At 46.7% G+C, this 23,669-nt stretch overlaps 1 protein-coding gene across 3 annotated transcripts in view; it reads left to right on the top strand.

Annotated features, from left to right (window-relative positions):
• CTDSPL (CTD small phosphatase like) overlaps positions 1 to 23,669 on the top strand; it is a 121,129-nt gene that overhangs the window by 82,667 nt on the left and 14,793 nt on the right. For 2 of the 3 annotated variants that reach the window (XM_080797373.1, XM_080797375.1), the window contains exons 3-6: positions 6,328 to 6,360; positions 13,383 to 13,484; positions 16,823 to 16,879; positions 20,323 to 20,415. In XM_080797373.1, coding sequence (XP_080653499.1) covers positions 6,328 to 6,360; positions 13,383 to 13,484; positions 16,823 to 16,879; positions 20,323 to 20,415 — 285 coding nt within the window. The remainder of the gene's footprint in view (positions 1 to 6,327; positions 6,361 to 13,382; positions 13,485 to 16,822; positions 16,880 to 20,322; positions 20,416 to 23,669) is intronic. The other variant, XM_080797374.1, reaches the window with a different exon arrangement.

Raw genomic sequence — 23,669 nt, 5'->3', positions numbered from 1 at the left:
GGGAAAAAAGCCTCAAATGTGTACATTATAAGGGCTAGCCAAGTCTGCAGCAGAATGGGGGGAGCAGGTGGAGGAGCACATACATGCTGCTGAAGTTCTGAAATTTAAGTGTAAAGAGAATATCTTGCAAGCTCCCAGAACAAGATATTTTCAAAAGAAAAAGAATTATACTAGTACCAGACTTCTCATCAATTATATTGAAAGCCAGAAGACTATGAGAGAAAAATTTACAGGTTCCTGGGAGAGAATTCCAGACCACAAATTCTATATGTAGCCAAGATACCATTTATCTATCAAAGCAAAGGAAGTACATTTTCAGACATGTAATGATTCAGAGAGAGGACAAAAAAAAATCTGGGTGAGATTGATCTTCTGTTATGATATAATTATAGAAAATGTAGGAATAAATATAACTATCAGGAATAGAACTGTAACAAGCAGCACAGTTAGAAAATAGATCCTCATTAGAGCCTCATGTCAGGCTCTGTGGTGAGCGTGGAGCCTGCTTGGGATTCTCTCTCTCCCTCTCCCTCTGCCTCTCCCCCTGCTTGCTCACTTGCTCTCTCTCTCGCGTGCGCTCTCTCTCTCTCATACACACACACACACACGCACACACACATCTTTTTTAAAAAAGAGAGAAAGAAAGAAAACAGATCCTCAAAATGCACAAGGAGTGAGAGGAGAAATGGGCAGAAATGTGAACAAGCCATCAAAATTAAGAAAAGGAAAAAAAGAACAAACAACATAAACAGTAAACTTAACATAAGGGTAGGCATGAAACCTAGTTCAGTGAACCAGATTCTCCTGACAAAGGACCAAGACTGTATCAGATTGGCTTGACAAATTCATCTGTATGCTGTTTCCAAGAATAGACCTGTATCAGATAGGAACAATTTTGGCAGCAAGTAAAAGAAAACCGACAAATAACAGCTTAAACAAATAGGGGATTATTTTTTCACATAAAAGGCCTGAGTCTGGCAGTTGCCGGGGTTAGTTTAGGGGCCTGATGATGCCATCAAAGGGACCCAGGTTCTTTTCTTTGCTTCTGTCTCTCCATTTTTCCACTCCGCCGTCCTTGGGGGGTTTGCCTTCGTCCTCACACTTGTTTTTATCTCAAAGTTGCGAGCTCCAGACAGCATATCCACATTGAAGGGAAGAAGAGAGGGAGGAGTAGCACTACCCATGGCTGTCCCTCTTGTAGAAAGTAAATGCTTTCACAGAAAACCCCGGGGAACTTCCACGTAGGCTGATTGGCTAGAACTTTGTCACGTGGCTACCCTCCAGCCACAGGGGAGGCCCCAAACAGGAAGGATTTAGACTGCCTTATTCTGCCCTCAGCAGAGTCAGAGCTCTTCCACAAAGGAGAAAGGAGGAGTGACTGCTGAGTAGATGTACTAGTCAGTGTGGGTTCAGTTTTGCTGTAGTAACAACCCCCAGACCTCAGAGGCTTAAAACAATAGAAGTGTATTTTTCACTCATGCGCATGTTTAGCGTGGAGTGGGGGGACCCTCTCCTCTGTGGCACTTGTCCAGGAGATACTGAGAATGTGAGCCACATATGTTATTCACATTTTTCTAGTAGCCTCATTTTAAAACTATTTTTTTAAAAAGGTGAACTCAAGTTTAATCATATATTTTATTTAACCAGACCTATCCAAAATATTATTTCAACCTGAAATCAATAGAAAAAAGTATCAGTGAGATAAAATTTATATTCTTTTTATCTTACTAATTCTTCAAAATCTGATGTCTATATATTTTATACTTATAGCATGCCTTCCTTTGTACTAGCTACCTTACACCGGCTCAGTAACCATCGGTGACCTGTAGCTACCATTACCAGATTACCTAACCCACCTTCTCCTCATTCATGGACTACGCTGGGGAAGGCCCTATCTCTTTGCTTCTGTCATTGTCACAGCAGGGAAAAGGGAATGTGGTGAATCACACTGACTCTTAAAGCTTTCGCTCAGAAGTAACTTATGTCTTATTGGCCAAAGCAATTGATGGAACTACCCCTAACTTCAGGGAGCAGGGAAGTGCAATCCTACCATGTGCCTGGAAGGAAAACTGGAATTGTTTGGATAACAGTGCTGATTGCTGTTACAGTAGGTGGCTACTAGTTTGTGACATCTAATAGTGATTTTTAAAAGGTGGAAAATAGATGGGCAAAATGTAAAAAGCAGGGCGCCTGGGTGGTTCAGTGGGTTAAAGCCTCTGCCTTCAGCTCCGGTCATGATCCCAGGGTCCTGGGATTGAGCCCCACATTGGGCTCTCTGCTCAGCGGGGAGCCTGCTTCTCCCTCTCTCTCTGCCTGCCTCTCTGCCTACTTGTGATTTCTCTGTCAAATAAATAAATAAAATCTTTTTAAAACAATGTAAAAAGCAAATCAAATAAAAAAGAAAGCAAAGGTGGCAATATTATATTCAGACAAAACAAAATTCAAGGCCAAAAAACATGAAACAGGAGAAAGAAGGACACTTTCTCATGGTAATAAGTCTGATACATGAAGTGTGTACTAGCCATAAACTTTTATATACTAATCAAGAGTAAAGACAAATATATAGAAGAAGACCATTTAAACACGATAAAAACTATCTTCTAAAAATATGGAGCACCTGGGTGGCTCAGTCAGTGGCATGTGCTCTTAATCTTGGGGTTGTAGGTTTGAGCCTCATGTTAGGGTAGAGATTACTTAAAATCATTAAGGGGTGCCTGGGTGGCTCAGTCAGTTAGGTGTCTGCCTTCAGCTCAGGTCATGATCCCAGGGTCCTGGGATCAAGCCCCGCATTGGACTCCCTGCTCAGGCAGAGCCTGCTTTTCCCTCTCCCACTCCCCCTGCTTGTGCTTGCACTCTCTCTGTCAAATAAATAAATAAATAAAAATCTTTAAAAAAAAAAGTTAAAAAAAAATACAGCAAACTACATTTGAAAATCTTTGGCAGTTCCTGGCTAATGCAATACGACAAGAAAACGAGGGGTGCCTGAGTGGCTGAGTCCTTAAGTGTCTGCCTTCGGCTCAGGTCATGATCCCAGGATCCTGGGATCAAGCCCTGCATCAGGCTACTTGCTCAGTGGAAAGCCTGCTTCTCTCTCTCCCACTCCCCCTGCTTGTATTCCCCCTCTCGTTCTCTTTCTCTCTCTCTCTGCCAAATAAATAAAATTTAAAAAAAAAAAAGAATGCCAAAAAAAACCCCAAAACGCTTGGTGTAAATGTAAAAAAATTGGAAATTAGTTTTATTTGCATGTGACATGATTATTTACATAGAAAACCCAAATACTTCAAAAATAGAATCATTATAAGGTTTTGCTATGGTCCTCTTATATATGGAAAAATCTGCCATGTTTCTAGATAAGATTTAAATATATATAGAAGTAATGATATCTAAGAATAGATGAAAAAATTTGGGGGAAAAATAATGAAAGATAACTTGCTTTAACAGATGAAGCTTTATTATATTGGCACAGAAAAATATATTAGTGGAATTTATATGGTGAGATTCTACTATAAACCCTCTTGCAGCCCCAGATTCTAATATGTTCCCCCAGTGTGCTTTCCTCGTACTATGTCTCCCCCAATTTAAAAATCATTTTAGAGAATCTTTAGAGAATCACCATTAGCAAAAGGACCATGGTTGGTACCCTAGGTATGTAGAGGATAAAAGAGATGAATCACTGCTGTCATAGTAAAAGCTCTATTTAAAATTAGTATTTGCCAGGGCACCTGGCTGGCTCAGCTCAGTCAGGCTGATCTTGGGGTTGTGGGTTTTAGCCCCAGATTGGGTGTAGAGATTACTTAAAAATAAAATCTTTTAAAAAATAAATAAATAAAAATAGTATTTGCCTCGATGAAATGCCATGAGACAATGGTGGTGCAGCCCCAACAGGTTTTCTGTAGTGGCTGGCTGTATATATGGGAGAGTAAAGGTGTTTGAAGGCAGTTCCTCCGGCAGAGCTGAGCTGGACTCAGTGTTCATTCATAGACTTCCTTCACTTAATATTTATCAAAATGACTGTTTAAAGAATAGAATTAACTCTGAGTCATGCATCATTTGCACTAACACTTGACTATTCGGTCTATAAGACCAGACCCCACAGAACAAACCAGGGTCGAAGTGGGCAGCCAAGGCCTGGAGGAGGACCCTCCGCCCTCCCTCACACTCAGCTTGGTCTGGAACACAGAGCCCAGGCCATAAATTGTGGAACCAGATTCTAGGCCCGACTCTATTGCTGGCCTCCAGCCCTCCCTGCCTCTGGGAACTCAGCAGGCCAGAGGCAGAGGGAAAGTTGTGGGTGGAATGCTATGGGTGGCCCCTAGGGTTCTGTCCACCCTACATATTAGCTTGAGCCTGGAGAAATGCTTCTGCAGCAGTGGCCGAGAGCGGCAGCTGTTGCCACCATCATAGTTACAACCTGCAGGCCAGTTGCCCAAGATAAACAGGTCCAAGGCCCTGGCCAGAGGCAAGAAGAAGTCAGCATCCAAAGGACCCCAGTGGCCAGGACCATGGAGGACTTTCTCAGGCAGAGGGCAGAGTAAAGAGATAGCAGGACACACTAATGTATGCACACCCCATCACACACGCACACATACATGCAAACTTCCAGGGTGATTTTCCTGACCAAATATGTGGCCAGAGGAGCATCTTTGGTCCTAGCCCTTCAGATGTTTGTTAGCTCTCCCTTCACTGATGCACTCGTCTTGTCTGAAGATGCACCTGTGTGAAGGGGCTGTTTGCAGCCTCCACTGGTGCAACGGTTCTCACTTGGAGATGATTTCTCTCCCTAGGGCACACTTGACAATGTCTGGAGACATTTTCGATTGTCACTACTGGGCATTGTACTGGCATCCAGTGGGTAGAGGCCAGGGATGCTGTTGAGCATCCTACAACACTCAGGACAGCACCCCTAGCAGAGTTATCAGGCCCAGAACATTGGTAGCCCCGGGGTTGAGAAACCCGCCTTTGTAGTGGCCCAGTGGGCCTGTGAGCTTCTGGTTAAAGTCTCCCCACCAAGAGCAGGTGTTGGGAGTAACATTACTTAAGAGGTTTGGAAATGAACTTCTCTGCAGAAGTCCTTAAAAACGGATTGGATTTGATTGTGCCGTCCTGTGCTCGCTTCGGCAGCACATATACTAAAATTGGAATGATTGTGCCGTCCTGTTGGAGAGCAGCACAGCTCTGCCTTGAATAATGGCAGAAGGGGTTTAGAACCTGAAGACAAGTCCCAAGTGTCCTGAAAAAGGAAAGAGCGTCAAGGTGGCCTTGAGAGGGAACAGTAGTTGCTGTCACACTGCAGAGGTGGTAACTAGGGCTACAGATAATCAGGAAGTTGCTAAATGGTGCTTAGAGTCAGAGCAGAGCTCAGAAAGGTACCAACCAGCTGTCGACAGTCAGGTTTGACCCCTTCCTGTGAGAGCCTTGTCGCCAGCGAGCCCCTCAGTGAAGATGGACATACTGTTCACAAATCCTTCGGTGTCGGAGACTGGAAACAGTGTGTCTCCCCACCAGGAACTGTGATGCTACTCTTCATTGCCTCCTGTCACACCATCTAAAAAAGAAGAAATGCAGAAACCGGAAATGCTCAGTGGAGATAATGGAGAGAATGTGTTATTTTATTAGCATTTCGTAATGATGCTCAAATGAAATGTTTCCATCAACCAGCTTTGGAATGGCTGGCATTTGGAGGCTGAGGAATGGGTAAGGCTCTACCTTGGGGCCTGGATTTTTTTAACACTCCCTGTGAGTACAGATTTTGATCCCATTAAAGGGAACACTGTCTCCACGCCTGTGGCCTCAGGGGCAACCTCTTGAGCTTTGCCTTGTCCCCTCTGCCCAGTTCTCCTCTAGAAGAAGACCAGGAGAGGCCAGGGGCTTCCTCCTAACCTGATAAATGAGACTTCCTTTCCCTGCACATTGTATTGACTTGAGGCTTAGTCTTCTTAGGGAAAAACTTGCTTAAAAGAAGAAATAAGCCAGTTATTAGAGGGATTAATGGATCAAAGTAATATATGGGCTTTTGTTTTTATTTTTCAATCAAGGATTAAATTCCTGAGAGTAAGGGAGGCACCATTTAAATAAACAAGATTAATGAGCCTCAGGAACCCAGCCTTGGTTTGTCGGGGGAGGGAGTGTCTGGGAGGCAGAGTGGAGCCCAGTGCCCTGACTGGAAAATCTGTGGGTTCCTCCTGTTCATTAAATACCACTAAGGTAGAGAGAACAGGAAATCATAGGGCTGCTGTACTCAAGAGTGCTTTGAAGTTTCTTTTGAGCATATGATCTACTTATTTCTCTTCAAACCTGACAATGATTTCTTTTTTTCTTTTTCCTTAGGGTGACCAGAGGCAGGTCATTCCCATACCAAGTGTATGTATATTTATCCGATTTTATTCAAACATTCATAGAATCTTGTAGCTTTGGGCCTACTGATATAAAAGATACTTTTTAATGTTTTTGCATATGTTGAGTTTAGCATGTGATATAAACAGCTCTGTTCTGTTAAAAAATGAAGCTGCATTTTAAACTGTGAGCAGGAGGTTCTGTAGAGTTTCCTTTCTCAGGAACAACAGTGGAACTAGCATCTATTAACCAACTTCTCACCTTTCCTTTCTTTCTGCGAAGGGCCTCCAGACTAACAAACTAAGGCAGCCTGCTGCTCTTCCCCACCCAAGACCCCCAGCCCCAACTCTGTAGCCCAGGAGAACATGCTTTTGCCCAGACATGGGCTTTTATGGCAGGTGCTCTCCCAGTGGGCTTGGTGAGCCCGTGGGCCGGCCATTTCTGACTTACTCACCAGTGTTGGTAGCTTGGCCCTCCCTGGCTCTGAGATCAGAAAAAAAAATTGCCCCAGTTGTATTCCCTGAACTTGCAGGACTCACCCCCACTCCTGCAGGCTGGCTTTGCTCTAACTCTGTTCTAGCTGGGCACTCCCTCAGACCACCACTTCTCTTTTCAGCCCTGGAATTTGGAAGAGTAGCTGCCCTAGTGTCCAGCACAGGCTGGGCTCCCACCCTGCCCCGGACATCCGAACATCCGCTGTCCCCACTGTTCCTGCTCTGATAGCAGAACCACTTTGCCCCGGGGCCAGACAGCAAGGAACAGACCAGGGACTGACTCAGAAGAAACTTGCACTTGAGATGTCTTTGTCAAACAAGACCACTGAAACAGCCCTATGTCCTTAGAGAACTGGGTTTTAAAAGATGTCTGTAAATGGATACTTTTATCCATAAAGTGTCTCTGATTCAAATTGTTTGACTCAAATCTGTTCATCTAACTTTCCGTGGACATCTTCACATATTATCTGGGAACATCCAGACACAACTTTGAGAAAAACCAGTGCTATGCGAGTATCACAGGTAAGGGGAAAGCTGCTGTCAGAAGTAGTACGTTGCCCTCCAATTTTTAAAAAATTTCCTTGTTCTCAGGACTTCAGCTCTGCATTAATTAGTTTTAAGGGTTTGTGACATGGTTCTGACTTGGCCAGCATGCCTGGAGGTTGGACTTTGTCAGGAAAACTGACTTTAACCCCAAAAATGGATCAAGCAGCAGGACCTCTTATCCAGTGTTTGAGTGGGATACCCAGTGGATTGATACCAGAGGTCCTTTTAACCTTTATACAGAGTAGTTTCATGCATTTTTCCTGTAAAGTTACCTATGTTAAGCAGGTGACAGCAGCTTTCCCCTTACCTATGATACTCCCATAGCACTGGTTTTTCTCAAAGTTCATTAAGTGCCAAACCAAGCATTTCTCAGGATAGAATTCTACTGAGGAAAATGACCCTTTCCCCACAAATTTTGACACATTCTAGAATCCCAGAATGAAATAGCCAAGGGGAAAAAGATCCCTCATATAATTTAGTGCAGGGTTAGATCAGTAAACTGCTGACTCCTTCCTACAAATGAGACTCTAGGTCAGGCCTTGTGAGTCTCTGAAATATCTTGCACAAAAACAAAGCCTAGCTAAAGTAACTTGCATCACTGAATGATATCCTCCAGAAAAGTAGATCTACTGATGGGCTCAGTATGATTTGCACTGCCTGCTTAGCATGCACAGCTGAACCCAAGTCCATCTGGAGGCCAGCTCAGCCCCAGAATTTGAGCATTGGGATCCCCTGCAGAATCTGTACCCACCTGTCAAGACTGCAGGTCGCATTAACAGAGTAGCCCTGCCCTTTCTGGGTCACAGGGGACCTGGTCAGGGAGCCTGTGCGAGCCTGGGGTGCTGTATCATAGGAAATATGAAAATCCAGGCTTGTGCTAATCCCAAACCAGAACCTCTAGCCTCCTGAAAGCTGTTCCAGGCCCTGAAGGTGAAAGGTGCCCTCAAGCCTGTGGGTGCCCAGACTAGTTCCAGCTGGAGCCCCCCCCGCCCCCATTTCTGCTTCCGTCCATACCCATCTTGTTTCATTTTCATGCTACTCTGTTTACATGTGCAGCTTTGGTCTTTTGGTTTTTTACTAAGCAATAATTGAAGCTCATAGTTTTTACAAATCATAAAGCAGAAAGAAAAAAAATTCCCCACATGGTCCCACTCCCTGGAATAACAACTTTCAATATTTGTTATGGATTCTTCCAGAAATCTAAATAAACACAACTTGTTTAGATTATTAATATCAGATCTTTTTTCTAATATAAACATATAATGCTATAAAGTTATCTCTAAGGGGTGCTTTGGTGGCTTAGTCATTAAGTATCTGCCTTTGGCTCGGCTCATGATCCCGGGGTCCTGGGATCAAGCCCTGCATCAGGCTCCCTGCTTGGTAGGAAGCCTGCTTCTCCCTCTCCCACTCCCCTTGCTTGTGTTCCCTTTCTCTCTCTCTCTCTCCCTCTCTCTCTCTGTATTAAATAAATAAAATCTAAAAAAAAAAAAAAGAAGTTATCTCTAAGACTTTATCTACATCCCCCATATTTTATGTTGTATTTTTCAGTTTTGTTCACACAAATAAGGAATTTGCAAGATGTTTTTTGCTTTAAACAATATACTTTGAACCTCTTTCCAAATATTCGCGCATCGTGAGTGATCTACCTCCTTCTTTCACTTGACCTTGGTGGCATTTACTTTGTTTCTTCTTCTGGACTATTGCAAATACTTGGGAATATTCCTGTGCACGTATGTTTATGGACTTGAGTTACAGCATCTGTTGTGATCCTTTCCTAATTGTGGAAATGCTAGATCAAAGGATATCTCTTACATTCTGGGTAGATTAAAGCCAGATTGTCCTCTGAAAGCTTAATTTATGTTCCCACCAGGAGTGTGTGGGATTGCTCATTCCCTTACCAAAAATGATGATAATCAAATATTTAATCTTTGCTGATCTGTAAGTAAAGAATGGTATATCAATTCATTGCTCTGATTTGCATTTCTTTATGAATGAGGATGAATATTTTTTCACAAGTTTATTATTTATATGTCTTTCTTCTTCCCTGTTAATTTCTTCTGGATATTCTTCTGTTACCTTTTTCAATTTCAAGGAAATTAGGACTTTCCCCCAAATTTATGGTATATCTTTTGGCCTTGGTTATAATCATTTTGGCCACAAAGAAGTTTAATTTTATATAGGCAAATGCGTTAATCTTACCCTTTATGACTCCAGAATTTTATGTCATGCTCTTAGAAAGATCTCCCCACTCTATCACTGTGAGCTGTATTCTCTCCTAGTATTTTAATGGTTTTATCTCTACACTGAAATCTGTGACCCATCTAGAATTCATGTTGGTGGAAGGCGTGAAGTAATGATTCAGCTTTATTTCCTTTTCCAAGTGGCAGGGCAGTTGTCTCAACACCATTTATCGATTAATCCAGCTTTTATACCCCTCTTGAAAATGACATCTTTATCTGGACTTGACATTAAACATTCCACTCAGTAACATTGGCCTCCCAGATGTAAGCTGGGATTTGCGGCCCTCCACACATCTTACTGGAAGCCTCGTGGGCTGTTCAGTGAAAGCCAGATATCGAAGGGTAAGGAAAAGAAGCAGTGGGACGGGTTGAGAACCCCCTGAAGGTTGGGTGGTCGTGGCTGAAGGCGAGCACTCAGATGCTTCGGCCCCAGTGAGGAATGGGGCTGTGAGCCGACTCCTCCCGTGCCCTCTCTTGTGTGAATCTCACTCTATCCTGACACTCACCACACACGGTCGCAGTGCAGCTGAGCCGTAAAAGTGCTGAAAGGGGAGAAGAGAAATGTGTTTTCTAACGGTGTCTATGCTGTTTGCCTGAGCCTTTTAGTAAACAATAGCATACTTTTTTTACCAAACCTTATGAAGAACCCATCGGCGGAAACGACGATGGTAATGAAAGACAGCCCAGGGTTTCCTTCGCCCCCTTCCGCAGAGGCCCTGAGATCTCTGCCCTCAGCTCTGTGGCTGAGGGACCCATCAGGCAAACTCTGAGCCTGAGGACTCTTACAGACAAAAACGCCAATCTGACGTGCCAAGAAGAGAGTGAGTAGGGTGGTACTCGAAAGAACCTTAGAGTTAACTGTTCCTGGCTGCCAGTTCATTACCAAGGACCGGAAATTCCAGACCTACTCCCAGGAAAAGAACAGGAATGAATGCCCTTCCCAAACCTTGGGTGGCAAGCCAAGGTTCCTTCCTTCTCCCCTCCCCCAACATGTTTGCCCCCTACCTCCACCCCTTCCATCCCCCTGGCAATGCCCTCCATGTGCTTTGGAGCAAGAGAGCCGGCTCTTCTGGATAGAACTGGTGTTCCTCTGTTCTCCGGTTCTGTGATGGCCTGAGAGGAAATTTGCCTCAGGGCATTTTTAGTTACTAATTCAAGCATCACCTGAACAGATCAGTTGAAGTAACAAAGCACTGTTGCAATTCTGTACGGTCCTTGCATGTGCCAAGGACACAGCTGTCCAGAAGAATTCTTACCAGTGGTCTGAAGAATTTGCATTAGTCTAAAGCCAAGCTCTCAAGAAGCTGTGTGTACTTAGGAAGCGGGCTGAGGATTCATGGAACCCTCCTGGCCCATTGCCCCCAGCCCGGCTTTGCTCTCTGCAACACAAATGCTAACTCCGTGGCTTACTTAAGAGGACCCTCACCCTTCTCCCTCTTTTCTCTCCTTCGGTAGTACCGTGAGGCCTTTTCCGTACTGTTAGCTCAAAGAATGCTTGCAAAGTGTGGGTTAAATATGCTAAGAAAGTAATTTTTATTCTCAGGTTTGGAAAATAACTGAGCCACTTTTGGCAGATCTTTGATGTTTTCAGATCTGCTAGGGATAGAATTTCTAAAGCCTTATTTTCCAGGCTAGCAATTACATAAAGTGAAAATGTTGTTTAGTATATAAACGCATTGAGAAAGGTCTGGACAGACAGACACTGAACTGAGAAGGGGGCATCTGGGGAGAGGAATGGGGAAAAGGGAAATAGTTGTCTGTTACATGTCTGTATTCTTTACAATGAGAATGTGTTTTTATTACATATTTGTGTAATCAAAAATTAAAACAAATTTTATTCTAGTCCCAGGCATGCTTTCTGCTATGGCCCCAACAACAGAAATAACTCAGATCCTCTTTATTATGTTCGCTTACAGAGCTCATCGTGCCCTGCCTTTTTAAAACGTTTTTGCAGAACTTCTTCTTGCAAGTTTAATTTTTCCAGCCACCTGCTTGCTTGCTGATTTATAATGAAGGACAGGGTCCTCTCTAGGACTCCAGATCCCATGCCCTGTGTCTAAGGCACATCTCCCAGGCCACTTACAGTATTGGGTGAGATATACTGCTTGGTGAACTTTAATTAGAGCCAAGGGAGTTGGAGGCCATGAAGGCTTTTTCTTCTGGATGTTGCTGGACAGGAGGAAATACCCACACTCTCTGGAGGGAGCCCCTGTAGAATTAGAACCACCACACGCAGCCTCACCCCACCAGCCCGGACAAGGTGGTCATCACACTTGCAGATTTACCTGCCCTGTCCACTTCTTGTGTTACATTCACTACTGAACCAGCAAAGTCCAGAATTAACTCTGGATCCTTGACTCATGTTCACTTTAACCTCCCCCCACCACCAGAAAAAGGAAATACCCATCGAAAAGGGAATACCTCTTGATTTCTTTTTTTTTCTTTTTCTTTTTTTTTTGGTCTTGTTTTTTGTTTTGGGGGTGTTTATTTGTTTTAAAAAGCTAAATTGTTCTTCAGTGGCTAGGGACACCTTTTTTTGTGTGTTTCGTTTTGCACTAAATATTGAACAGAGAGAGCTTGACCTTCCCAGGATAGAAAATTAACTGTTTAACACTGGCTACGGACACCACAAAGTAAACTAAGAAACTTCAGTCATTTCTAGAATGAGGCAAGGCCCAAAGAAATAAATCTAAATCAAGAAGGAGGTTGGCTGAAGATAACTGGCCGTTTATTAGCTCTTTACAACCGCTTTATCACAAGATTAGATTCAGCTGCTACTAAGACATAAATAGGTTTTCTGATTAGCACAGAGCATGTGGATTGAAGTAGAACATCCAGACACTGAGAATCCAAGGGGTAACAGTGTCAGGCTCGCTCAGTGTGAATACTACCGTGGGGCAGACCCCAGACAGAGCACTTTACCTCGACCACTTTTACTTCTGTTTCCTATTATTGAAACTCACTTCGGATTGCATTTTGCTGGTGGGTCTATAGGTACTCTTCAAGTTCCTGAAAGTTTTAGTCATTAAAACAAAACAAACACTGTGGTTCCTATATAGCTTTAAAATATACTTCTGTACCACAGTGAATTTCAAACAGAATATGACCCCAGTAAATGGGCCCGGAAGTAGGAGAGTAGCTAATACGGTCTAACATTTGTTTTTGCGTAGCCCATTTTAACTATAATAGTAGCCACCATATATGTGCCAGGCAGAACGCTGGGGGCTTTACCACAATTAGAGCCGATAACAACCTTCCATGGTAGGTGTTACTATCCCAACTCACTGCCAAGAAAGAGAGCTGATACTCGGACCCTGGCTTGTCTGGTTCCAAAGCCGAGGCCCTCAAATAGCCATTCAGACAACAGCACAGTATTTGTTAAAACTTCAGTGGCAAACGACCCAGTCCTATTGTTTTTAATAAAATTAAATGGGGGGTGGCTCAGTCATTAAGCATCTGCCTTCGGCTCGGGTCATGATCCCAGGGTCCTGGGGTCAAGCTCCACATCGGGCTCCCTGCTTGGCGGGAAACCTGCTTCTCCCTCTCCCATTCCCTCTGCTTGTGTTCTCTCTCTCACTGTGTCTCTCTCTGTCAAATAAATAAATAAAATCTTAAAAAAATAAAAAATAAAATAAATTTCTGTGATGTGCTTAATCAGGCATATAAACGTTTGATCTCATTTAACCCTCATTGACATAATATATAATAAAGGCATTGGTTTGTCTTTTACATAAAGGTAATAATACTGATTTTTTTTTTCTCATTTTAGCCCCCAGCTAAATACCTCCTTCCAGAGGTGACGGTGCTTGACTATGGAAAGAAATGTGTGGTCATTGATTTAGATGAAACATTGGTGCACAGTTCATTTAAGGTAAATCAACAAAGAAAGCAATCCATGATCTTCGTGATTCCGTCACAGTTGTCTTGGAAAGGGAAAATAAAAGCATGACATTTTGTGGCTGTTGGTGTAGGACTTCACTGTGCATGAAGAAATCCCAAGAACAGTTGCTTATTAACTCTGGTGAACATTAACTCGAGTAGTTGACTGTTACATAGTTAGTTTGGGGGAAAATGCTGGGCTGCTAGTGTCACTAAGACCTCATTCTTACTTATGAGATTAGAGTTTTCCAACCCTCCAACCCCTGCAGAAGTACTTTTCAGGTGGCAAAAGGCAGTCAGTACCCTGTGCCCCAGGACACTGCTGTGTATTTGTCAAGGTAGCCAGAGTGCTCTATGTTTTATTGGGCAGGGCAGGAGAGGCACTGTTAAACTGTCAAGCAACCTGCTATCTTGGAAGTTTTCCCAGACCAGTTCTTGAAAGATGTCCAGCTCTGAAGAAGACTTCCGGAGTGACAGCATCTGGGATTCAGCCATTTATTTTGAGCTTTTTCATGAGAAGAGGTTGCTGGGTGTTTTGGTTTTTGTGTGTGTGTGTATTTTTTTATAAACGTCATAGTTCAATGAGTATCCATCCACAAGCACGACTTCTCTCCTGAAGGGGGCGGGGCTTTAGTGATGTCACAGGAAGCATCACACCACCGGCTTCCTTCCGTCCCCTTCCTCACTCCACTCTTTGCCAGAATGACAGCAAATTTGCCAAAATGACAGCAAAATTCCCAGAGGGCGTCCATGTGGGAACAGCTGTGGCTACACTATTAAGAAGTGACTTTGTGAACCATTTTTCCATTTTTTGAAATGAAACAAGTTGTTTAAAAGAGGCAAATGATGGAAAGGTTTGGGAATAGGGGGTTCCAGGGGAAGAAGTAGGATCCTGGTCCTACTTTCCCTTGGGGTATTTGTGGAGATGAAACTGCTGCACTATCACTGGCCAGTTAAACCCCGTTCCTCCTTTTATCCCCAGCCCTCAACTCCCCTTGCTTTGCTGAGAGATGTGAAAGGCACCACCCATGGTGGGGTATGTGTCTCCCATGAACCACAGTCATTCCCTGACTATTGTATTGGGAAGTGGAAGAGCCATCAAATTGACCCGAAGACCTTTCTGTCAGAAACACCCTCCTTGTGCCTGCTTCTCACTGAACAGAAGCCTTCCTTAACAGGACAAGGCCAGGCAGTTGTCTGTGAGTCCTTTGGGAGACTGGAGCAGGTGCCGCACTTTAGCAGTGGGAAATGACCTGCCTAGCCACTGGGGCCTGGAGGTGTCACTTCTTCCCCAGCAGCTTGAGGGCCCTTCCAGGATTGGTCCCGTGGCTGCCATGACCTTGTGCCCCAGCTCAGCTCTGCACAGCATCGGAAGCCTTTTCTTGCCTATGGGCAAGTCGCTCAGGACTTTTCAAATCCCTCAGGAGGAAAGTCCTTTGGAGCAGGGTCATTTGCCATTTCAGCCTACATGGCTTCCTCCCAACGCTGGCCAGACTGCCTGAGGTTACGGACAGTTCCTGCCTCCAAAGGCAGGCCTGCTCGGAGGGCATTATACCACGAGCTGATGGGAACAGCATCTCTTCATCTCTTTGCTCCCTGGCCTGCCTATATTTGCAAGCAGGAAATTCTTTGTTGTGTGGGTTTTTTAATTCAAGCATACTGCACATACAGAGTTGTGTTAGTTTCAGGTACACGACATAATGATTCAGCAATTCTGTATATTTCTCCGTGCTCATCAAGATACATGTACTCTTAATCCCCTTTATCTGTTTCACCCATCCTCCCCACCTCCCCTCTGGCAACCACCTTTAGTGTATGGTTTTTAGTATTCTGGGCGTTTCAGAGGCCTCTTCTTAAAAATGTACAGTGGTACGACTCACAGGCTCTTAAACCCAGGGGAAGAACCGTGGCTTGGCATAGCCCCCTTTACACCAGCACGTGAAAAGAGACGGAGGCTCAGGCTTCGTCTGAACTGGGGAACGGTTTTTCTCTTTTAATGTACTCTGTGGAGTATGATATCACAATATGCTAATATCTTTTCAGAGTTTCTGCCTTCAATCTTGTGTTTATTTAGCATGATTTTGTATTTTCATTATAGAATTATAAAATACCAAACTTATCATCCTTAGCCTTCCAACCACAGGAGTGAATAAATTGTAATCTTAAACCTCAGGTGCTCTACTGAGTCCTTAAGAACAGTTCTGCGATCTAGAATTTTCTATATTATTTTCAGTTTACTTATCAAAGAACAATGTGTGTGTGTTGTGATGGGCTTAAAGGCAGATCCAAGTTCAGGTTCTGACCAGAGACTGGGTAGTACACACCCCTGTCCACACCCCCTGCCCCCTGGCCACCACATACATGCTTTTCTCCCCCTCTCTCTCCCACTTGTCCCAGAGGTTTGCGTTCTGATTCTCTGGGCCCTGTTCATTTGAGTAGTTTCCACCTCATTTATGGAATTCCATTTAGAACTGTATGTAAGCCCAGCAGTGACTTACACAGGCACTGCCAAAGTATATTTAGATTTTAAGTGTCATTAATATTGTCAAAGAGTTCATTTAAGTGTGCTGAAGTTTGTGGGTGTGCTGGGCATTGCGTTACTTAGAGCAGAGCAGTCTAGGGTGGGCTGGCTCTCCCCACTGCTCAGGGCAGGAGCTGGTGCCGGGCAAGGCTGATCACTGATGCTTGGGACCGATGGAGCCACGGGCACTCAATGGACCCATTACTATAGCTGTGGAAGAGAGGAGAAACCAAGGTTGAGAGGGAAGGAGCCTGGCCACAGTCATGGCTTGTAGTCTCTGACTTCAGCCTCACATCTCTGTGGCCCTGCTTTGTGTCCATGTGCTCAGCATCTCCTGCCAAGGGGCCCATCACAGGGCAGCCTGCATCTGTGGGTCCAGTGCAAATCATTCTCCCCCGTGTAGTGCCATCCTTTGGGACCATCAGGCTCTCACCTCCTCCCCCTGGTGGCCAGCAGTGGTTCCGCACCATCCTGGCAGGGCTCTAGGCAAGAGTTGGGCCTTCTGAGAAGCCCCATTCCCTGGCTAGGTTGCCCAACCCTTTGTCGTTTAGGCCAGGAAGATAATAGAGAGGTTGGACCAAGATGCTGAAAAGGTAATGATACTCGGAACAGAAAAAAGTGTGCTTTCCTGCTTGTGCTTAGGGAACCTGCTTGTGCTTTAAGGAACCAAAGCATACTTGAACATCCTTTGCCTGAACTGTTTTTTCCAATAATAAAAACATTGGTCTGGGCAAGCTTTATTCTTACTAAAGTTTCCAATTTTATTTTATTCTTTCAGATGTAGTAATTATCATTTCTTTTCTCTCTAGCCTATTAGTAATGCTGATTTTATTGTTCCGGTTGAAATCGATGGAACTATACATCAGGTAAGAAATCAAAGCTAAATCTGAGTTGCAGTTAGCATTTTTTAGTAATTACATTTCCTGTGAACTTACTCCTAAATTCCCATTTCATCAATAATTTTATGACTGAATCAAAAGGGAGCAGGCTTTGTAAAATAAATACAATGGTTTTCTGCTTTTTTCACTCAGATGAATTTCTTTTATACTGTGTTTATAAGGGAAACTAAAATCTGTAGATATTAGATGTGGTTGCAAGTTCAAATAGTTCTTTGATTTGATTCAGACTTTTAGAAGTGCCCATATCCCCCGCTGGCCTAGCTTGATGGTCTAATTAACTTCCTCATGTAAGTGCTCTTGGATACTCTCCTAGCAGGCAACAGGAAAATGCCACAAGTCACCCATTTATGGGCGAATCTTGGGAAAGGGTGTCCATTTCCAGTGCTAGCCACTCCAGACTGATCTTTTCACTTCTACATCGTGTTCTCCAGTGAATCTTTAGCAAAATCCCAACGCTTCATCAGAGGATGAAGAGGGAAGGGTGTGTTTTCAGATCCAAAGGCAAATTTGAATAAAGATGCCCTAGTTAATTGGCATGCATCTTTGTTCTGATATTTTTTCTCCTTATCTGCATGATGATTCTCCAGGAATAGCTTCATTTATGAACATATTGGAACATTGTAGGAAAACTAGCCTCGGAGGTTGAGGAGTGGGGGAGATTTTTGTCAGATTTTCCACAGGGATGGTCTGACCATCTTCCTTGTCAACCCCAGGGTCTTAAAGGGACAGTCTCTGGCCTGATGTGTTTATCTCCCAGGAAGGAAAATCTCTCTTGGTGCTTGAGCCATTTTAAAAGGATATCTTTCCTTAATGATGCCAGTCATCTCTTTGGCCTTTGAGGACAGGGTGTCAGAGTTGGTGATGACTTGGAAATCAACTGGCCCAGCCACCTCATTGTCCAGATGGGGAAACAGAGGCTCAGCCAGAGAAAGAGTTGGCTCAAGGTCATACAATGAGAAGAATTAAAATGAGACTTCTAGTCTTTTGCCTCCTGGCCCATGGCTCTTTACCTGATGCTCTAGACCCTTCCCTCCCCTGCCAGGCAATCTTGCCAGGAAGCTGGCCCTGAGAAAGGCAGCTTATCCCTAGTGTCTCCACATTTCATGCTTCTGAAAGCCATCAGGGAGCCAAAAGGCAGGCACTTGGGCATTTAACATTTGCAAAAGCATCAGCTGAATTAACTCAGCATCTGAGAAGCAGTTAGGGCTTCATTTATTATCTTGGCTTCTGCTACAAAGTAATAAGACAAAGGAGAGGCTGCCTACCGGCATGGCAAAAATTAGGACAGAAATTAATCCTTCTTACCTCAAGATGTGAGCATGACCCTCGGGGCCTGACCTGCTCTGGCCAGCCCATTCTCGAAGGAGCCAGTCCAGCTCCCCCGGCCTCCCTCCAGACTGCGCTATGGTTCATACGGTGGTAGATACTCCAGGGCCCCAAGGCTGGGGTGAGAAACTCACTCTCCTGAGGGAATGAAGCCACAGGCGCCAAGAGGAGGACCAAGGCCCTGGCGAAGGCCGTGGCCTCGTTCAAGTAATCCAGGATAGGCTGTGCAGGTCCCAATGGGCCTATTCTCGGTTACTTGCACGCGGACGCGGGCCTGGACGCCGGCATCCGGGCCCAGGACCTTCCTCTCTGCCAGAGGCACCAACAACCAGAGTTCCCAAATCAGTCTCCTGCCATTTTCGTGTAGCAAAGTTTGCTTTCCAGGCACTATTCCCAAGGAGACTGAGGACCACAGGCCATACCCACTCCCTGGCATCGAGGAGTCTCGTGGGCAAAGTGGGGGCCTGGAGCTACTACAGCCACAAGCCCTCACCCCCACCTAGTCTCCCAGCTCCTCACAGCCCTGTTGGCACTCACCCCGGGCCATCCTACTCCTCCAGCCCCTCACTGCACCCTTGGCCACAGACTATGCTTGCCCTACTCTTTCAGTTGGCCCAAGTTCCCACCGAACCCTGGCTCTGTGCAGAATTCCCGTGCCGTGCACAGAACGCATTCTCTGTGTGGTACAGAGCCCCGCCTCCCTTCCGTGACTCCACGGGATAGACAGCCGGCAACATCTGCCATTCACGGCCCCACGCGTACTCCCCCGCACCTGCCTTTCACACTTGCTCTTCAGCCGCTTCTCCTATCCCCCGTCTCCTCTAGAGGGCTGGTCATGAAGGGCTCAGCTGTGCTCTGACACCGGGGTATTTTCAGGCCGAGTCTCATGCTCATACCCTTCCCTCTGCCTGGAAGCTGACTTCTCATCCTCATCAGCCTGGTGAACTCCTGTTCATCCTTCAAGGTCCAGGCCAGATATTACCTTCTGTGATTCCTTCCCCTTGAGAGGGGAGTTAACTGTCCTTAATATATCCCTGTACTACAACTTCCATTACGCATGCCTATCCTGCCTGATTTGTTTTTATTTATATCTGCTCTAGACTGTGAGCTCTTCAAGGGCAAGGCCTGTGTTTTGTTCATTTTTGTAACTTCTTCAGGCTGAGCACAGAACTGGATCTCGGTGAATATGAGCTGAATTGAATTTTAATAAGTTTGAATTATTTTAGGGAAGTGGCTAATTTCAAATGGAATTTATTCAAGTTTTAGTTAGTTCTTCTCTCCTCCCACCTTCCCTATCTTCTCTCACCAGCTTTGCCTTCTCTCCCATCTCCCTAGTCTCCTCAGATTGGTTCACGTTCCCCAGGCAGGAGCATAGAGCCCAGCAGCCACTCTAGGAAAGCCTGCTCTTTGCCCCCCCCGCCTGCTTGGAGGCCCCTCCTGATGGCTGACCAGGGGCCTGGGAGTAGGCCGGCTTCACATCCCCTGACATCTGTTTCTGTACCAAGCAGAGTAACCTTTGTGGGTGTCAAGTGGACAGCTTCCCAGGAAGGCTCTTCTTACAGCTTTGCTGGGCCTGCTCTCCGACCCCAGGCCTGCCGAGCAAGGGAGGTGCTCCAGGCAAGGGTAGGAGGTGGCAGTCGGGGCAATCCCAGCGCGTCCGGGCAATGGGCCGGGCCTGGACCTCCCAAAGGACAGCCCCCAGACCCTGGCCTATGTCCATGTAGGGCCTGACTCAGAACACATGCCAAGAAACACATGTGAGAGAATGAGTCCTTTCACACAAACGTGGCACACCCCTTCCACTCACTGGTTCGGAAAATCCCCAAGACCTGCAGTACCATGGTCAGTTTCCCTTTCTCCCTTGGGAGGAGTGTCTGCGCCAAACTCAGACCTGGAGCCCCATCCAAGGAGTGTGGCCTGAAGTGCAACCTCTGCTCATTCAGTTGGGTTCTCCATGCCACAAATAGAGCTGCTGGGGACAGGAAGCAGTTGCCTTTTCAGGAATTCTTCTACGTGGGTATCGGCCCTCAGCAACCCCCAGCAGCTGCCACGACTGACCGGCTTGCTGTTTGTTGCCGTTGCAGGTGTACGTGCTCAAGCGGCCCCATGTGGATGAGTTCCTCCAGAGGATGGGGCAGCTCTTCGAGTGTGTGCTCTTTACTGCCAGCCTGGCCAAGGTACGTCCCGCTCCCAGCTGGGCGCCCCCAGCCACTTCACCCCGACCCGCTGTCCATCAGACAGCCCTCTGGTAAGGGAGGGGAAACGGTTTCTATGGTGACAGGTTCCCACCCCAGATGGGATGCATGCAGGCCATGTGCACAGTACCAGCCTGAAAGGCTTCTGGGTTGCCATGGTGACAGGGAGCCCTTGGAACAAATGCCCCACAAAGCTGAGCAGGCAGCTGCCTCAAGCTGGATGTCCGCAGACCAGGATATCACGAATGTGTCCAGTGTCACTGTGAAGGGGCATCTGCATCTCCTCTGCTGACTGGCAGCCTCAAGCCTACGTGTCCTTCATTAGCTTACACAGGTTTGGGGAAGGACGAGCGTCCAAGATTCTCCTGCATACACAGGCCAGAGGAGGCTTCTGCCTGCCCTAGTGAGCCCTGGGAGCTCGGGCAAGGGACTTCAAGTCTCTTGACTCCGGGTCTTCTAGAAATTAGGGATAATTCCCTCTACCTCGTGGAGTGGATCAGATGAAATAACGCATGTGACAGGCATAGCACAGTGCCTGACTTCTGTGCGGCAAGTCTTCATCTGAGCCCCTGCCGTGTTCACTGTGCCTCGCCGGCCCTGCCACGTGCTAAGAGCTCCTGATGTTCTTTGTTTAGTTATCATAATTATTAATGATGACAGTTTACATGGTCTGCCCTTGTAGCTCAGCATGAATCTTTGACCCCACGTCCACACTGGCTCTAACCACATAGAGTGGTTTCTTTGCCTTCTCCTACTATTAAAGGACACCCCCCCCAATCTGGTTATGTCTGCCCTTTCACAGATGTGCTGAGCCAAAGGGGGAGAGGGTAGGTCCACACTCCTCGGAGGACATCCTTGCCATGATCATCTCTCAAATCCTGAGTCTGATGGGGCCAACACCATCCATTTGTGGGGGGCACCACCAGTGTCTCCGTGGGCAGCTCCAGGGCTCTGAAGTAGCCCCAGAGATGAGCTTTGTGGGGCCCAGGTTAGCCAACTGCTCATCTCCAGACCTGCTTCAAGGACTCATATGCAGTTCCCCACCACCCCCAACAATTCCTAGCTCTGGACAGCTCCCTTCTCCTCTGCGTGCCGAGGATTCTGACCAGGTTCCCAGATACCCCGCTTTGCCAGACTGGGCATTCCCAGTTTGGGCCATCTCTCAGTCATGGCTGAGTTGAGAGAGAACCCCACCTGTACAACATTCTGCCATGAAGCATGAGCTGGTAGAGAACACAAATCCAAAACCTAGGCCTTACTTTCGCACACTAAAAAGAGCATGGCCTCGGGGAAGGGCGCTCCCCATGGGCGCTCTTTCCCAGGAATGGCACCAAGAGCAATTGTACTGTAGGGGAGATGACTCTCCTAGCAGTGCTCTGGGGTGCCGAGGAGCCTGAAGTGACAGCTAAGGAAGTAACAAACAGGACGATTGCACCCGCTCAGGGGAGATGGAGAGTTGGTGGGATTGGGGGCTGCTGCGTCGGGGGGAGATTGGCAGAGTTGAAACACTCTTGCTTGGCATCGTCCCCAGCACTCACTTAAGCATCCTTGTGCAGTCTCCCTTCCTGGCCTGCTCCCACCTGTGCCTCCATCTGTCTCTACATCCCTTCTCTCAGTGCTACTCTAGCCTGGCTCAGCTGCATCAGCTCCCAGGTGAAGGCTTCCAGCCCTTTTCTCCCTGTGGGCAGGTGGGCACTCCCCAGTTCTTGGCTCTGGGCTCAGCTCCCAGCCAGCACTGCCATACTGGCCCACCGCCCAGGAGCCCACGGGAACCCTCCGCTGACTGTCAGAGCCCTTCGATGTCTGCTTCCTCATCTTGGTTTCCTTTACGGATGGATTCACCCAGCAAATATTTACTTAGTGCCTACTGTATGTTGGGCTCTGTCCTGGGCACTGGGGATGCAGCAGAGAACAAGAGACAAAGCCCCTGCCCTCATGAAGCTTACATTCCCCACATTCATCTCCAAGGCTTAGAGCCCCCAGACTCAGACATTGCTTGAAAGATGTATGCCACCACCAGTATCAATAATTCTGGGGAAATTAATCACCATTTTCATCTAGAGTCAGCCCCCTAGCACCCACAAGGCACTTGGCTGCCCTTACCAGCTGAAAACTGCAGTGCCCACCTGGTCAGCAGGAAAATCTAGCCTGCTCCTGGACTCTGCCCCTCAGGATGTCTCCAGGGAAAGGAGGACATTCCCACAAAGTCGGAGCTGCTGCCTGTAGCCCCGTGGCCCTACGTGGCCTCTGCTCTCGGGCACTGCTGTGCCTTCCACTGCTGGCCTTCCCAACACCGCAGCCTCGGGGGCTTCCTGCCTCCCTGGCAGAGTTGCTGGGCCCTGGTAACACCTGGCTGTGCTGGTCCTGGTGCTGAAGCGTGGCCTCATGTGGGCCTTGGAACTGCCACTCTTTTGCCTCCAGCCCCAGCCACTCAGGGCAGCCCAGTCTTTTACACATTTTCATTTATGAAGGTTTTTCCCCTCAAGGATGATGCCTTTATTTCTTTATCCTGGTTAGCCTGATTTGGGAAAATTCCCCCAGGCTCTGAGGGCCAAGCAGGGTTAGCCCCAACTGTGAGCTGGGCTCACACTCAAAACTCCTGAACTCCAAGGAAGGGGAAGTGGGAGTCTGATAATGTCCTGTGACTGGCAGGGGCTGGCCTGGCCCAGCTGCCCCAAACACCCATAGGGGGCAATATGGCCTCATACCACATGAGCCGGATTCAAAGTCCACTCACTCATTCAGAGATGAAACTAGTATTTCCTGAGCCCGCACCATGAGGTGGGCACTGTGCAGGGTGCCAGGGACATCATGGTGAGCACGACAGACAAGGCCTGCACCCTGACCAGGGAAGAGCAAATCCATAATCCCCAGGGCTGGTGAGGGAGCTTGTGAAGGAGACCACTGTGAGGCATTAGGAGCCAGGAAGGGAGGGACAGGCCGGTGCTCCAGACGGGTGGCTGGGGAAGCCAAGACTGAAAGGCAAAGAGGCAGAAGCTGAGGCTCCTGCGGAGATCTGAAGAGGGCATGTTCCATGCGGAGGGAACACTGGTGCCGAGGCTCTGACCGTGGTCAGCCAGTGCAGCTCAGGTGACGGGCTAGAGCAGGGAGGTGGCAGAAATCACGTAGCTGCCGCTGTGTGGGGTATGGCAGGCCTCCCTCCAGGGGCCGCAGGTCAAGAGTGGGGGTTGTAAGCAGGGGAATGATCTGATGGGACGTGTTTTCCAGTGGCCACT

Source organism: Martes martes, assembly GCF_963455335.1.
Source record: "Martes martes genome assembly, chromosome: 1".
NCBI lineage: Eukaryota > Metazoa > Chordata > Mammalia > Carnivora > Mustelidae > Martes > Martes martes.
The sequence above is the reverse complement of the archived record's forward strand: the minus strand, read 5'-3'. Positions and strand labels throughout refer to the sequence as shown.